The 15,893-nt window shown below is 42.3% G+C and overlaps 1 protein-coding gene across 1 annotated transcript in view; it reads left to right on the forward strand.

Moving 5' to 3' along the window:
• The window catches only part of LOC120988741 (glutathione S-transferase theta-3-like), a 42,391-nt gene extending 31,637 nt beyond the window's left edge, over positions 1-10,754 (forward strand). Inside the window, exons 2-5 of the mRNA XM_040416388.1 lie at positions 1,375-1,462; positions 6,026-6,176; positions 8,876-9,052; positions 10,531-10,754. Coding sequence (XP_040272322.1) covers positions 1,375-1,462; positions 6,026-6,176; positions 8,876-9,052; positions 10,531-10,731 — 617 coding nt within the window. The 3' untranslated portion in view covers positions 10,732-10,754. The remainder of the gene's footprint in view (positions 1-1,374; positions 1,463-6,025; positions 6,177-8,875; positions 9,053-10,530) is intronic.
• Positions 10,755-15,893: the final 5,139 nt, after the last annotated feature.

Consider the following 15,893-nt stretch of genomic DNA (forward strand, 5'->3'; position numbering starts at 1 on the left):
ATGGGCATGGGTTTCAGGCACCACCTGTGCGCTTTCTGCAGAAGACTGGGTGGGAGATGATGTGAACGTGCTGGATCCACTGTCGGATACCCAATTGACTAGTGCCTGTATTTGCTCAGGCCTTACCATCCTTAGAACGGCATTAGGCCCGACCAAATATCGCTGTAGATTCTGGCGGCTACTGGGACCTGAGGTAGTAGGTTCAGTAGGACGTGTAGCTGTGGCAGAACGGCCACGTCCTCTCCCTGCACCAGAGGCTCCACTAACACCACCACGACCATGACTGCGTCCCTTATTAGATGTTTGCCTCATAGTTAGCGTTCACCAAGCAAAGTAAAAAGTGGTTAAGTCTGTTAAAAATAATTAACCGCCAATAAAAACCCTGATGTAGGGTATTACACAATTTATTTATTTTTTAACTCTATTTGTGGCCTAAATTTCACAGTCACTTATGCACGTCTAATCCCAGATGTGCAGTATATCAGAGGGTTTTTTCACCCCAGTAAGCAAAAAGCTGTATTTCTAGCCTAAATGTGACACTCACTTATGCACGTCTAATCCTAGATGTGCACTATATGAAAAAAAGTTTTTTTTTTAACCCCAGTGTCTCAAAGCAGTATTTCTGAACTTGCAGACATGCAGATATCCTGTGCTGGTGCACTATCGTTGCATAAAATGGCTGCCGATTATGTATTGATATTGACTAACAAAGAAAAAAAGTTCCTTATTAGTAGTAGTTGGCTCAGGGCAGGCTTACAAAAATTGTGCACTGCACCCACAAAACACATTTGCTGTAGATCGCTGAGTAAAGAAGCAGTTCTTCATAAGATTTCTACCTGTTCTCTCCCTCACAGCAGCTGCAGCCTATCCCTACACTAATCCGAGTAGAGTGACGGGCGGCGCTACGTGACTCCAGCTTAAATAGAGGCTGGGTCACATGCTGCAGTTGGCCAATCACAGCCATGCCAATAGTAGGCATGGCTGTGATGGCCTTTTGGGGCAAGTAGTATGACGCTTGTTGATTGGCTGCTGTGCAGCCTTTCAAAAAGCACCAAGAAAGCGCCGAACCCGAACCAGAACTTTTACGTAAATGTTCGGGTTTGGGTCCGGGTGCCAAAAAACCTAAAGTTCGGTACGAACCCGAACTTTATAGTTTGGGTTCGCTTAACTCTACTCTTTAGTATACCATTTGGGTTCATATCTTTATTTCTCCATTGTAGTTGCGTTGCTTTTTGTGAATATGTATATCCTTCTACATATGTTATAAACAATTTTTATAATTATTTAGCTTGTCTGGAAAAAAAAAAATATAGTGACATTTCTGGTGATCATAGATTCAGGCTACAAATTACAATATTTGGTTCCTTTCTGTAGAAGAACAAATGACTGAAGATTTTGGCAAGGTGAATCCACTTCGCAAGGTACCATCTCTCAAGGATGGAGACTTCACAATGGGTGAAAGGTGAAGAATTTATAGTACTTTAATCTAACCAATCTCACTAATGTATAGAAGAAAAAAGCCCTTGTGTATGCTGTGACTCTCTTCCAACCCCATCCCCTGCCTAGCAGCCAACAGGTCATTCTGATGTGTGCACATTATTATTATTATTATTATTATTATTTATTATTATTAAAGCGCCATTCATTCCATAGCGCTGTACATATAAAAAGGGGTATACATACATAATACAGACAATTGCACTAAACATAAACAAGACGAGTTACAAACTGGTACAGGAGGAGAGAGGGCCCTGCCCGTGAGGGCTTACAATCTACATGGTATGGGAGAAGGACACAGTAGGTGAGGGTGAAGCTGGTCATGGCAGTATAGAGGCAGCAGGGTCACTGGTTGTAGGCTTGTCTGAAGAGGTGGGTTGTCAGGTTTCTTTTGAAGGATTCCACTGTAGGTGAGAGTCTGATATGTTAGGGTAGCGAGTTCCAGAGTGTGGGGGATGCATGGGAGAAGTCTTGGAGGCGATTGTGGGAAGAGGTGATAAGAGGAGAAGAGAGAAGGAGGTCTTGTGAGGATCGGAGATTGCGTGTGGGGATGTATCGGGAAAGTAGCTCAGAGATGTAGAGAGGGGACAGGTTGTGGACGGCCTTGTATGTATTTGTTAGTATTTTGAACTGGATTTGCTGGGCAATGGGGAACCAGTGAAGGGATTGGCAGAGGGGAGAGGCAGAGGAGTAACAGGGTGAGAGGTGTATAAGTCGGGCAGCAGAGTTGATGATAGATTGGAGGTGTGCGAGAGTGCTAGATGGAAGGCCACAGAGGAGAGTGTTGCCGTAGTCTAGGCGGGAGATGATGAGGGCATATACAAGCATTTTCGCAGATTCAAAGTTAAGGAAAGCGCGAATGCAGGAGATGTTTTTGAGTTGGAGGCAGCAGGTTGTGGAAAGGGCTTGGATGTGCGGTCGGAAGGAGAGGGCAGAATCCAAGGTCACTCCAAGGCAGTGGACTTGGTTGACCAGGAAGAGTGTGCACCCGTTGATCGTGATAGATCAGTCTGTTGGGGGGGTTGAGCAAGATGGGGGAAAGATGATGGTTTCTATTTTATCCATGTTAAGTTTTAGAAAGAGAGAGGAGAAGAAGGATGATATAGCAGATAGACATTGTGGGATTCTGGATAATAAGGTGGTGATGTCTGGACCAGAGAGGTAGATTTGTGTGTCGTCAGCATAAGAGTGATACTGAAAGCCATGGGACTCTATGAGATGTATCAGGCCAAAAGTGTAAATAGAAAAGAGCAGTGGTCCTAGGACAGAGCCTTGCGAGACACCAACAGAGAGGGAATAAGACGAGGAGGTGGTGTGAGAGTGGGAGACGCTAAACGTCCGGTCTGTGAGGTATGATGTGATCCAGGAGAGGGCCAGGTCAGTGATGCCAAGAGATGAGTTTGCAACAGAAGGGAGTGGTCGACAGTGTCAAAGGCAGAGGACAGGTCAAGGAGAAGGAGGACAGAGTAATGTTTTTTGGTTTTGGCTGTTAGTATGTCATTGGTGACTTTGGTAAGGGCAGTCTCCGTCAAGTGGTGGGGTCAGAAGCCAGATTGTATCCGGTCAAAGAGGACAGTTCAGAATGGACATGTTGTTCAAGTAGCTTTGAGGCATACGGAAGAAGTGATATGGAGCGATAACTGGACAAAGGAGATGGATCAAGTGAAGGCTTTTTTAGGATGGGTGTAATGGTAGCATGTTTAAAAGCAGAGGGTAAGACACCAGAGGTTAGTTATAGGTTGAAGAGAGGAGTTAGGGCTGGGATAAACACTGTGGGGAGGTTAGGGATGAGGTGGGATGGGATTGGGTCAAGTGCACAGGTGGTGAGATGTGATCTGGAGAGTAGAGTGGAGAGTTTTGCTTCTGTAATGGTGGAGAAGTGGGTTTTGGGAGAAAAGGACCGAGCAGTTGTGTAGAGGGTCTGTGGGGACTGTGTACTGAAGCTTTCTCTTATGTTGACTATCTTATGTTTGAAGTATGCGGCAAAGTCCTCAGATGAGATGAGAGGAGAGGGTGGGGGCGCTGGGGGACGGACAAAGGAGTTAAGTGTTAAAAATCTGTTTAGGGCTGTGGGCCAGGGAAGATGTGAGAGATAAGAAGTAGGCCTCTTTTGCATCAGCAAGTGAGGATTTGAATATGAGGAGGGATTACTTGTATGCAGTGAATTGATCTTTATAATGGTATTTCTTCCATCGCCGCTCAGCAGCCCTGGAAGCTTGTCTGTGTTTTTTGGTCAGGTTGGTGTGCCAGGGTTGTCTGTTGATTTTTCGGGTTTTGTTGTGTGTGAGGGGGGCAACAGTGTCCAGAGCTGAACTTATTGTGGTGTTATATAGGGTGGTGGCAGCATCTGGGTCTTGGAGGGAAAAGATGGTAGAGAGTGGGAGAAGAGAGTCAGAAAGCAAGCAAAAGTCGAGATGTTTAAGGTTCCTGCGGGAGTGTGGTAGTGTATGGACCGGGGAGCAGCAGAAGAGACCAATGAAGAGCAGGTGAGTAGGTAGTGGTCGGATAGGGGGAGAGGCGAATTAGAAAGGTTAGATAGGGAGCAGAGGCGGGTAAAGACGAGATCCAGAGTGTGACCATCTCTGTGGGTGGGAGCTTAAGACCACTGTGAGAGGCCGAAGGAGGAAGAGAGTGAAAGAAGTTTAGAGGCGGCTTAGTGGCAGGTGTCAATAGGGATGTTGAAGTCACCCATGATGATAGTGGGGATGTCGGCAGAAAGAAAGTGTAGTAGCCAGGTGTTAAAGTGGTCAAGAAAGATGGTGGCTGGGCCTGGGGGGCGGTAAAGGACATCTACTTGAAGGTTGGAGAGAGAGTAGATGCTAACAGAGTGTACTTCAAATGAGGTGAGCGTAATGGAGGCTGGCAGTGGAGTTGGGCTGTAGGAGCAGGTGTCTGATAGGAGAAGACCAACTCCTCCACCATGTTTGCAGCCGGGGCTGGGGGGGGGGGGGGGGGGGGGAAATGAAATCCACGATATGAGAGTGCAGCATGGGAGGAGGTCTCAGAGGGTGTCAGCCATTTTTCTGTGAGACCCAGAAAGGAAAGTTTTTGAGAGATGAAAAGATCATGAATGTAGGACAGTTTGTTACAGACAGAGCGTGCATTCCATAATGCTCCTGCAAGAGGAACCAAAGGAGCAGGGGTCAGAGCAATGGTTATTAGGTTTAAGGGGTCGCAGAAATTTGTAGAAGGAGATTTGGACTGGGACATGGAGGTAATAGTGGGGATTTGCTGAGGGGGGCCTGGATTTGGAGAGATATCACCAGCAGTAAGGAGAAGCAGAGAAAGTGTTAATAGATGGGAATAAGAGAGGGCATGAGGTATCTGTGTGTGTTTGGGAAGGAAGTGTTTTACGTTGCCAAACAGGTTTGTGCAAGCGGCTAGATGAGAAGGTAAGATGGAGGAAGAGATGAATCGTTCCTTGCTGGGTGAATGGATGTGGGGGTATTTCAGGAGGTTGTGGAAAAGTGGGAAGAGTAAGATAAAAAAGTGAAAAATTGTTTGCATTAACTATTTCTGTAATTACCTGTGGTCCCCTTCTGGTCACATTCTGGTATAATTCGGTGCACTTAAAGAGTTGCACTTAAGAGATGTTGAATTTGTAAAGACAAAGGTCTGAAAGACCTAAGGACTTAGATTTATACCACTCAGTGTTCAATAAGGTGTGACCAAGAGGGGAGGGGGCTACTTATGGCCTAATCAAGGGAGGACCAGATACAGGGTGAAATAGTCAATGTAAACAAATACTCAACAAATCCAGCAGGGAAACAGACATTAAAGTTCAGTGCAGACATACCAGGGATTAGAAGGAAAGATCAGAGGTGTGGACAATATCAAACTGTGGAAAAGCTGGGTGCAGCAGTTAGCTTCAATGTAGACATATAATGTATTATACTGTAGTGAGCATGCCGTAGCCACACATGGACTGTGTCTAGGGGCCCCCCGTCACGACACTAAACTCTGCCCTGTCGCACTGCCCCCACTGGCTTGCTAAGCCCCATTCTCCTATTGACAGTGGAGCCTTGGCACTTCTGCTACTGCTCTACAGCTGGGAAGAGCTCCCCTCCATAGCATTCCTGGTTTAGTAATTTTTTTTCCCCCACCAACTGCTTTGACCAGGAGGGCCCCTTATCTCTGGCATCACAAGTATTTGTATGGTGGTAAAGTTCACGCTTTTTACTCAGTTTGTAGTAGTATGTAGTGTCGACATGCGTGGACTTTGCGTCACATCATACTTCATTCATACACAATTTTACCATGTAGCTTTAGCCAAACTATTTTCTTGGACGAAATGGTTAAACCCAATAAACGTAAATCTTCTAAAACTAGAAAAAGAGAACCAAGAAGAGATGATTGAAAAGTAATAGCAGGATATCTTGGCCTTTTATTCTTGGCTTCCTCAATTCTGTATTTTAACGCCTATCAGAATATCTGATCATTCAGCACCTCAGGTACCATTAATACCGTGTGATGGCACATGTGTAAAACTACTTTAAATAACCTGCTTACCTTTCATTCTTTTTACCAGCACTGCAATCCTGCTTTATCTAGCTAACAAGTATAAGACCCCTGATCACTGGTACCCAGCAGACCTCCAGAAACGTGCTCGTGTAGATGAGTACCTTGCTTGGCAGCACACAAATACCCGTCCACATGGCTCCAAACTTTTTTTGATCAAGGTAAGCATGGCTTTATTTAAAACTATTAGCAGATACAGAATTTGGGTGAACTCATGCAACTATATAAATGAGACCTGCCAACCTGGAGTATGATGTGACTGATGGCATTTTTCCAAATTGAGCCACAATTCCCATGCACATGGTGAAAAAAGCCCAAGATGTGACACTGTCTAAGGAAATTGTGGGGCAAAGTAAGCCAAACAATAGGTAGTATAAAGTTAGACGAGTATTTACAAAGCACTCAATTTATTATTCAGCCTGAGAGGTGTCGATAAATTTGGCACATTATCAGACTGCCATGTCTATTACCAGGACTGGTAAATTTGCTTCATAAAAGTTTTGGTATTTGCCATTTCTTCATAGGCTTGTCAATAGAACTTGGGGGCATCTGGGTGTTAAATTTGGAACAGATACTTCAGATACTGTTAGATTGGATTAACATATAACATATTTGTTTTATAATCTGCATTGAAATTCTGCAACATAGGACAGTGCAGTGTAAGTCAATGGAGTTTAATGCTGCAGATGACTAAGCCTACCTTCACACTTGTCAATTTGCCCTAAACATCTGTGAAAGAAATCTGAGAATGAAGCAGATTTCTGCCATGGATGTGCCAGAGGCTGTGCATGTAGATTAGTCCCGTTGCAATGCAATTCAGAGTCTAAACTGTGACTTATCCATGCAGAATCTGGGCAATAATGGACATTCTGCATATGTTAGAGGGGGTTTTCACACTTGGTGGCATTCTGGGCAGATCTCCCAGCAAAGCCGGACCTGCGGAGGGAAGTGCACTTATCTGATCCTGCCGTTGGGTTCTTTCGGTCTCCCCGCGTCACAATCCTATTTGACATGTGGTCATGTGGAAGCCAATGACTGGCCGCAGCGGTGCTTTGTTCCCCGTGCATTATGTCACTGGGTCATATGACGCATGAGAGCCATGTCGGTCACTGCTGCAGTGGCTACCTGATGCAGGGAGACCAGAGATCTGCAGCTGGGGAACAAAGGAGCCAGAACCCAGCGGCAGGGATAAGGTAAGTATGTTTCCCTCCACAGGTCTGGCCACGCAGGTGGTCTGCCCTAAAGGTCTCCAGGGGTGAACAATTCCTTTAAAATGTCATTCTGTACAGATATTTTCCATTGCATGTGAATGTGGTATAAAGTGTTTTATTCACATGCCTTACCTGTGCAATGTCGGTGGATCCTCCAAGGACTGGAGCATGGGTAGAAAGAGTACTGAACATGTAAGGCTACTTTCACACTAGCGTTCGGGTGTCCGCTCGTGCGCACCGTTTGAAGGGGCTCACGAGCGGCCCCGAACGCATCCTTCTGGCCCCAATGCATTCTCAGTGGAGGCGGATCCACTGAGAATGCATCCGCCTGCCAGCGTTCAGCCTCCGCTCCGCTCAGTGAGCGGACACCTGAACGCTGCTTGCAGCGTTCAGGTGTCCGCCTGGCCGTGCGGAGGCGAGCGGATCCGTCCACACTTACAATGTAAGTCAATGGGGACGGATCCGCTTGAAGATGACACAATATGGCTCAATCTTCAAGCGGATCCGTTCCCCATTGACTTTCAATGTAAAGTCTGAACGGATCCGCTCAGACAACTTTCACACTTAGAAAATTTTCAAAGTTTTAATGCAGAACGTCTGATGAAACATCAGACGGATCCGCTCTGAACGCTAGTGTGAAAGTAGCCTAAGCATGTCCAAAACTTGGTCCACATTTGGCCGACTGCTATCTCTCCTGACATGTCTGGCAGCGGGTTATCTCCATATGGGTTCAGCTGACTTCAATCTAATGTGTATGGCCAGCTATAGCTTACAGGGGTTTTCTGAGATAAAAAAATAATAATTGGCACAGAGCAGTAATTTGGATAAAATATAAATAATTGCCCCATTAAAGAGACTCTATTGGCACAGAAATACATTTTACACTAAAACGCACAGTAACTAGCTTTTAATTGGGATCTATAACTTTTAAGGGGTTTTCCAGGATTCCTATAATTAAGATAAATGTTCATGTAGTTGCTTACCTCATGTACATCTTCCCCACACTTTCTTTTTCATTATAGACTCTCCTGACTTGTTTTTACCATGTAGACAAATCCCCCCTGGTTTTTGTCCATCCTGTATGTAGCACTTTTTGTTGCCGTATCCAACCAAACCCATGATGCACTTCTTCCCTGCTCCAGCTCCACCCCTAACAATGCCCAGCTTGTTTATAGTTACATAAGACTGCCTTGTTGCTGCTTTGACACGCCCATGAACATATAGAACTGCATGGACATGAACATGTAACCACAGCCCAGAGCAGAAGATGGGGCAATAAATATAAAAGAAAAATTTTCTAAATTACAGCTTCCTTCATAAATGATTATTTTAAAGGATGTTGATGCAAACTGGAAAACCCCTTTAATACTCCCCTGTCCCCCACTGTGCACATATTAGAGAGGATGAGTGCACTTCATGTAAGGGTACTTTCACACAAGCGTTAGAGGATGAGTGCACTTCATGTAATACAGTGACAGTTTGCGGGCGCTAAGCTTCCCTAATGTTCACTGTGCACTGTGGTTTATAAAGGATTTCTCTGCTGATAGATTCATTTTAAATTTAAAACCCCTTTAAGTCTCTGTTTACACAATGTGTTAGGCACCCACCTCAAAGTTTTTTTCTTTTTCTTTTTTTCTTTTCTGTTACAGGCCATGATCCCCTATCTCCTTGATCATGAAGCAACACCTGACACATTAGATCCTCCTCTTTGTGAGTTTAATGCCACTTTGGCAACCTTACAAGATACATTCTTGCAGAACAAACTATTCTTGGCTGGAGATAAGATCTCCATTGCTGATTTGGTAGCTATTGTGGAGATTATGCAGGTGAGTAAATAAAATACTTTGCAGCACGTTTATTTGATCTCTTGTGCTTGATTTAATATTTTCATGCTTTTTAGGGCTCATGCACACGACCGTGTGTATTTTGCAGTCTGCAAAACACGGATCCGCAAAAAATACGGTTGACATTCCGTGTGAAATCTGTATTGCATCCACTACTTTTTTTGGGTGGCTCCAAGGCACAAGAATAGGACATTTTTTTTTTTTGCTTTGTGGAATGGCCACGTGGACATATGTAAATCAAATGCACACAGAGTCATTTATTTATTTATTTATTGAAGACCCATTGAAGTAAATGGTTCCGCATACGGGCCGCAAAAAAAAAAAAAATAATGTAACGGACACGGACAAAAAATACGTTGTTAGGCTGGGTTCACACCAGCGTTGGCAATTTCCATTGTTCTGCTCAGTTAGACAAGGAGAACAACAAAAAGGACGGATTCTGCACATACGGTAACTGAAATGAACAGTACTAAACAGTTCAGTTTCTGTTTGAGTTCCTGCTTTTTGTACCTGGAAAAAAAAGTCCTAAATGCAGAACTTTTTTGTCCAGTCTTTGATAGAATCTAAGGCCTAGTTCACACGAACGTTTTTTTTGCGGGTGTACGGGCCGTTTTTTTGTGTTCCATATACGGTCCGTATACGGAACCATTCATTTCAATGGTTCCGCAAAAAAAACGGAATGTGTTCCGTATGCATTCCGTTTTCGTATTTCCGTTTTTCCGTTCCGTTGAAAGATAGAACATGTCCTATATTTGGCCGTAAATCACGATCCGTGGCTCCATTAAAGTCAATGGGTCCACAAAAAAAACGGAACACATACGGAAATGCATCCGTATGTCTTCCGTATCCGTTCCGTTTTTTCTGAACCATCTATTGAAAATGTTATGGCCAGCCCAATTTTTTCTATGTAATTACTGTATACTGTATATGCCATACGGAAAAACGGAACGGAAAAACGGAAAGGAAACGGAAACACAACGGAACTCAAAAACGGAACAACGGATCCGTGAAAAACGGACCGCAAAAAACTATAAAAGCCATACGTTCGTGTGAACTAGGCCTAAGACAGAGGCCACAAACGGAGCCACCGATGCAGATGTGAACAAGTCCTTAAAGGAAATCTGCCACCAGGTGATAGACACAATAATTATAGCAGTGTGTCACTTTTAAAAAAAAGTAATTTTCATTTAATCTTTGCTTATCTGGCGCAGATTGCTATTTGACCATGGAGCCTCATATCTTATGATCAATGGGCACTTGGCGCCACTGCAAGAGAGGACGCTATCAGCGTTGGGGTTGCTTGTGAATATGGAGGACTCCAGAATACAGATAGATCATTAAGAATACTCTTGTGGTTTGTCACTTAAAGGGAATCTACTGTCACTTTAAAGTGTGGAATATTAATGTCCAGTTCTATACACAACCTGTGCTTTTATTTTAAATTTTTTATTTTTTTATAGCCATTTGCAGTTGGGTTTGATGTTTTCGAAGACAAACCCAAGTTGTCAGCTTGGAAGCAAAGAGTGGAGGAGGCAATTGGAGCAGATCTATTCAAAGAAGCACATGATAGAGTACTGCGTATCAAGGAAATACAGAGTCTACCAATAGCTCCAGAGCTCAAGAAGCGACTTAAAGCCAAACTAGAATATTTCATTCGCTGATAAAGCCATTCCACTGGATGCAAGCTACTCTCAAAGTCTTTTTGTAAAAATGCTGCATGTGTAATAAATGAGCCATAGAAACTAGTGGGGAGGTAATTGCAATGCAAGTCTATACATCGCATTAGTGTCCAGCGTTTTTAAATAAAAAATTATGCTCTCAGAGTTTTTCTGTTAGTGAATGTGCTTTGATACCAGTTATGGGGTGGTTTCCTGGCATACACTGGCCCAGATTTACTAATGTGTCAGTGCCTAAAATCTGTCGATAAAGTAGTATAAATTGGTTTCTACAACTTTTTCCGATTTGCTTGAAAAGGGGAAGGAGCCTAAGACGAAACTTATCAAGCCAAAATTGCGGCATAAAATTCTGTCTCAAAGTAAGCAAACCAATAGAAGTGTATTCGGTGTAGGAAATACACTCTATGTGACAGCAGTATTTACTGCATTAAACACACTGCTCCTTTGACACGAACTCACAGCATTATAAATCATTATAATGCTGTGTGTCCCTGCTCAACTGTGGCTGTACTGAATTGTACTGATGGCATTATGCGAGTACAAATTAGTATAGCTGAAGTCTGCAGGAACTCACAGCAAGGCTACATGCACACGACCATTCCGTGATTTCTGTTTCAATAATTCTTTATTGGTATTTTTATCAACAATAATGTATGACATAAATCGACAATCTTACAGTCTGTGTTCCATAGATATAAAGAAATGTAGAGAGATAAGATAAAAATATTAAAGATAAAAGGAAACAAAATATAAAGGGATTGGAACGAGGACAGAAATTCCTCTGAGGTCATTGGTATGGAAGTATATGTGTGAGGCTAAGTATCTAGTAGTTTAGCGTAGGGTGAGGACCACCATAGTGCCCATGTTTTTTGATGCTTAGGTGCTCTATTGTTACTATTTGCAATCATCCTTTCATACCTACAATTAATGTTAATTTTCCTGATTATTTGAGATATATGGGGGATTGATGTTGTTTTCCAGTTTTATGCAATACCTTGGAGGGAAGCTGTAAGTATGTGGCAGATGATTGTTTTCTAGGATAATGAGAGAGAGTCTATATTTAATCTTAAAATAAATATTTCCGTTGTAAAAGGAAGTTTCGTCCCTGTTACAGAATGGACTAGGTTGTTGATTTCTTTTCATAGGTCAATTATATATGGGCATTCACAAAATATATGGATAAGAGTGCCTATTTGTCCGCAACCTCTCCAACAAATATTGGACACATTTTCATATATCTTAGATAATCTACAGTACAGACCAAAAGTTTGGACACCTTCTCATTCAAAGAGTTTTCTTTATTTTCATGACTATGAAAATTGTAGATTCACACTGAAGGCATCAAAGCTATGAATTAATACATGTGGAATTATATACATAACAAACAAGTGTGAAACAACTGAAAATATGTCATATTCTAGGTTCTTCAAAGTAGCCACCTTTTGCTTTGATTACTGCTTTGCACACTCTTGGCATTCTCTTGATGAGCTTCAAGAGATAGTCCCCTGAAATGGTTTTCACTTCACAGGTGTGCCCTGTCAGGTTTAATAAGTGGGATTTCTTGCCTTATAAATGGGGTTGGGACCATCAGTTGCGTTGAGGAGAAGTCAGGTGGATACACAGCTGATAGTCCTACTGAATAGACTGTTAGAATTTGTATTATGGCAAGAAAAAAGCAGCTAAGTAAAGAAAAACGAGTGGCCATCATTACTTTAAGAAATGAAGGTCAGTCAGTCAGCCGAAAAATTGGGAAATCTTTGAAAGTAAGGGCTATTTGACCATGAAGGAGAGTGATGGGGTGCTGCGCCAGATGACCTGGCCTCCACAGTCACCGGACCTGAACCCAATCGAGATGGTTTGGGGTGAGCTGGACCGCAGAGTGAAGGCAAAAGGGCCAACAAGTGCTAAGCATCTCTGGGAACTCCTTCAAGACTGTTGGAAGACCATTTCAGGGGACTACCTCTTGAAGCTCATCAAGAGATTGCCAAGAGTGTGCAAAGCTTTGGTAGCCACCTTTTGCTTTGATTACTGCTTTGCACACTCTTGGTAATCTCTTGATGAGCTTCAAGAGGTAGTCCCCTGAAATGGTCTTCCAACAGTCTTGAAGGAGTTCCCAGAGATGCTTAGCACTTGTTGGCCCTTTTGCCTTCACTCTGCGGTCCAGCTCACCCCAAACCATCTCGATTGGGTTCAGGTCCGGTGACTGTGGAGGCCAGGTCATCTGGCGCAGCACCCCATCACTCTCCTTCATGGTCAAATAGCCCTTACTTTCAAAGATTTCCCAATTTTTCGGCTGACTGACTGACCTTCATTTCTTAAAGTAATGATGGCCACTCGTTTTTCTTTACTTAGCTGCTTTTTTCTTGCCATAATACAAATTCTAACAGTCTATTCAGTAGGACTATCAGCTGTGTATCCACCTGACTTCTCCTCAACGCAACTGATGGTCCCAACCCCATTTATAAGGCAAGAAATCCCACTTATTAAACCTGACAGGGCACACCTGTGAAGTGAAAACCATTTCAGGGGACTATCTCTTGAAGCTCATCAAGAGAATGCCAAGAGTGTGCAAAGCAGTAATCAAAGCAAAAGGTGGCTACTTTGAAGAACCTAGAATATGACATATTTTCAGTTGTTTCACACTTGTTTGTTATGTATATAATTCCACATGTGTTAATTCATAGTTTTGATGCCTTCATAGTCATGAAAATAAAGAAAACTCTTTGAATGAGAAGGTGTGTCCAAACTTTTGGTCTGTACTGTATATGGTATGTTGTACCATCTATATATTAGTTTAAAAAACGCCTCATGATGTTCAGTATACGCTGAGCTACTTATTTATGTTGCATATGCTTATTTTCCATTGCGAGAGCGAGATGTCTAGATTTAGGTCTTTTTCCCATTTTTTTTATGTGAGATATATGGGAGTCCATATAGGGTTCTGAGAGTTAAAGATAAAACATTTTTATCCCTTTCCAGGTAGTACCAATTTGATTTGTCAGAAAGGTATATGATTGGGGTGGGACAGTAGGTGAGGTAAAAGAATTGTGTTTCAGAAAAGTGCGAAATGATAATTATTTTGTAAGAATAAAAAATTATGCATTGTTTCCCCGTTATATAGGTTTTAGATAGAGCATAGTCCTGCCTGGACCCAGGTCGATAATGTTAAGTCTGGTACATGTAGTTCTAGGGTTGGAATTGGGATATCTAATGTTTTTTGGATTGGGAAGTGGGAACACATTGTGATATAGGATTTCCAGGCTTGTATGGTGGCTTTCATTGTGGGGAAGATTATTATTAAAGTGCCTTTTGCGCTGTGGCATTAGAAGAATTTTGATATCTCTGACTTTTAGTCTAACCAGACTGTCTGTTACTCTGTAATTCCTCTAGCGCCGTTCTATGGAAACAGTAGGTTTAAAGAGCACACCAAATGCTTCAAATAACTTCTTTATTTACTTCAAATTTTCTTCATATATAACACTGCCGCCTCCGCAGCAGATAGTCCATGTACAAAACACATGTTGAAAATATATCACAAAATGGCGGTATGCAGTTGGCAGTAACTATTTGCAGATTGGTTGAGTATGATCTGGTATGGTTGTATGCAATTTGAATTGCAATATGTTTGTATGGTATTTGTAGTAGTTCACAGTTTGCAACTGTAGCTTGCAATTTGCAATTTGTATTTGTACTTTGCAATTGGTTAGTTATTTTGGCCTCTCCTGCTTCCATAAAAACACAGCTCTCAGTTAAGTGAATGTCTCTTCAGCTCCTGTCTCTGGTGAATAATGATTCTAGCAGCTCCTGCTAGGGGAATTCCTAGACAGACTGTGTGTGAGGCTGGCTGTGATTGGTGAAAACTCTTGCTGTGTGAGATGCTGGATGTGATTGGTCTAGACTTCTGCCCACAGATTAACACTATGCTTTCTGTTGTTTCTGCTGTGTCACTGAGCTTACCTTACACTATAAATGAATCTTAAAGGCATATTATCTTTTCTGCTTCTGTGAACACAAAATATAACAGTTATATGACATCCAAAACATGATGTCACAGTAAATAACTCTGCTTTTGTCTTTAGCACATAAACATAGGAACTGTATTTAGGTTATTGGCAGATCTGGCTATATACACATATAATCTATATTAGGAACCTAGGACTGGTCTTAGCTGGCCAGCTACACCCCCACCAAAATTACCTATAATTCTATGTTCTTAGTGGTAGGACTTGAACCTGAATTCGAGGAATTTTCCATCAGGTTTTTCAACTTCCAAGTGTCTTTTATCACTCTCAAGTAGAACAAGTAACTTTTGTATAGGACGTTCCAATTTGAGTGGAGTAGTGAGACGTTTTCCTTTTTTGTCAAGTTTTCAGTCTCCTATTTGTAACAACACTCTTCTTACTAGTTTGTCTTTATCCTTTTGAACTTCTAGAACTTTGGCCAATTTCCATTGACTTCTAGGTAAATCTTCTTCTTTCACTAACACTATGTCACCAACTTAGACATTTCTTCTGGGTGCTTGCCATTTACTTCTTAGCATAAGATTGGCTAAGTACTCTTTTCTCCATCTATTCCATCTCCTTCTGGCATATAAATCCTCTTTGGTGAACTTGCCAGGTGGTGGCTGTATGTAATCAGACTTAAGGTGAAGTAGATGGTTGGGAGTTAAAGGGTCCAAACTTGTTGGATCGTTGATGTTATCAACTCTAAGTGGACGACTGTTAACAATAGACATTACTTTATAGAATAGGGTCCTAAGTGAAGCATCATCTATTCTTCTGGCGTTCTTTTTCAACACTGAACTTAACACATTTCTCACAGTTCTGATTTGTCTTTCCCAAACTCCTCCTGTATGGCTTGCATGTGGAGAATTCATATGAAAATCACACTGTTTCTCTAACAAATACTCAGTTACTTTTTCTTTATCGATCTCTTTTAGAGCTTTCTTCAATTCATTCTTTGCTCCGACAAAATTAGATCCTTGGTCAGATCTAAGCTCTCTGACGGTACCTCTAATGGCCATGAAACATCTTAAGGCGTTGATGAATGCGTCAGTTGACATATCCTCTAACATTTCCAGGTGAATTGCTCTGGAGCTCAGACATGTAAATATTAGTCCATATCTCTTGTACTCCTTGCGGTTCTGT

The sequence above is a fragment of the Bufo bufo genome, chromosome 2 (genome assembly GCF_905171765.1).
Source record: "Bufo bufo chromosome 2, aBufBuf1.1, whole genome shotgun sequence".
Taxonomy (NCBI): domain Eukaryota; kingdom Metazoa; phylum Chordata; class Amphibia; order Anura; family Bufonidae; genus Bufo; species Bufo bufo.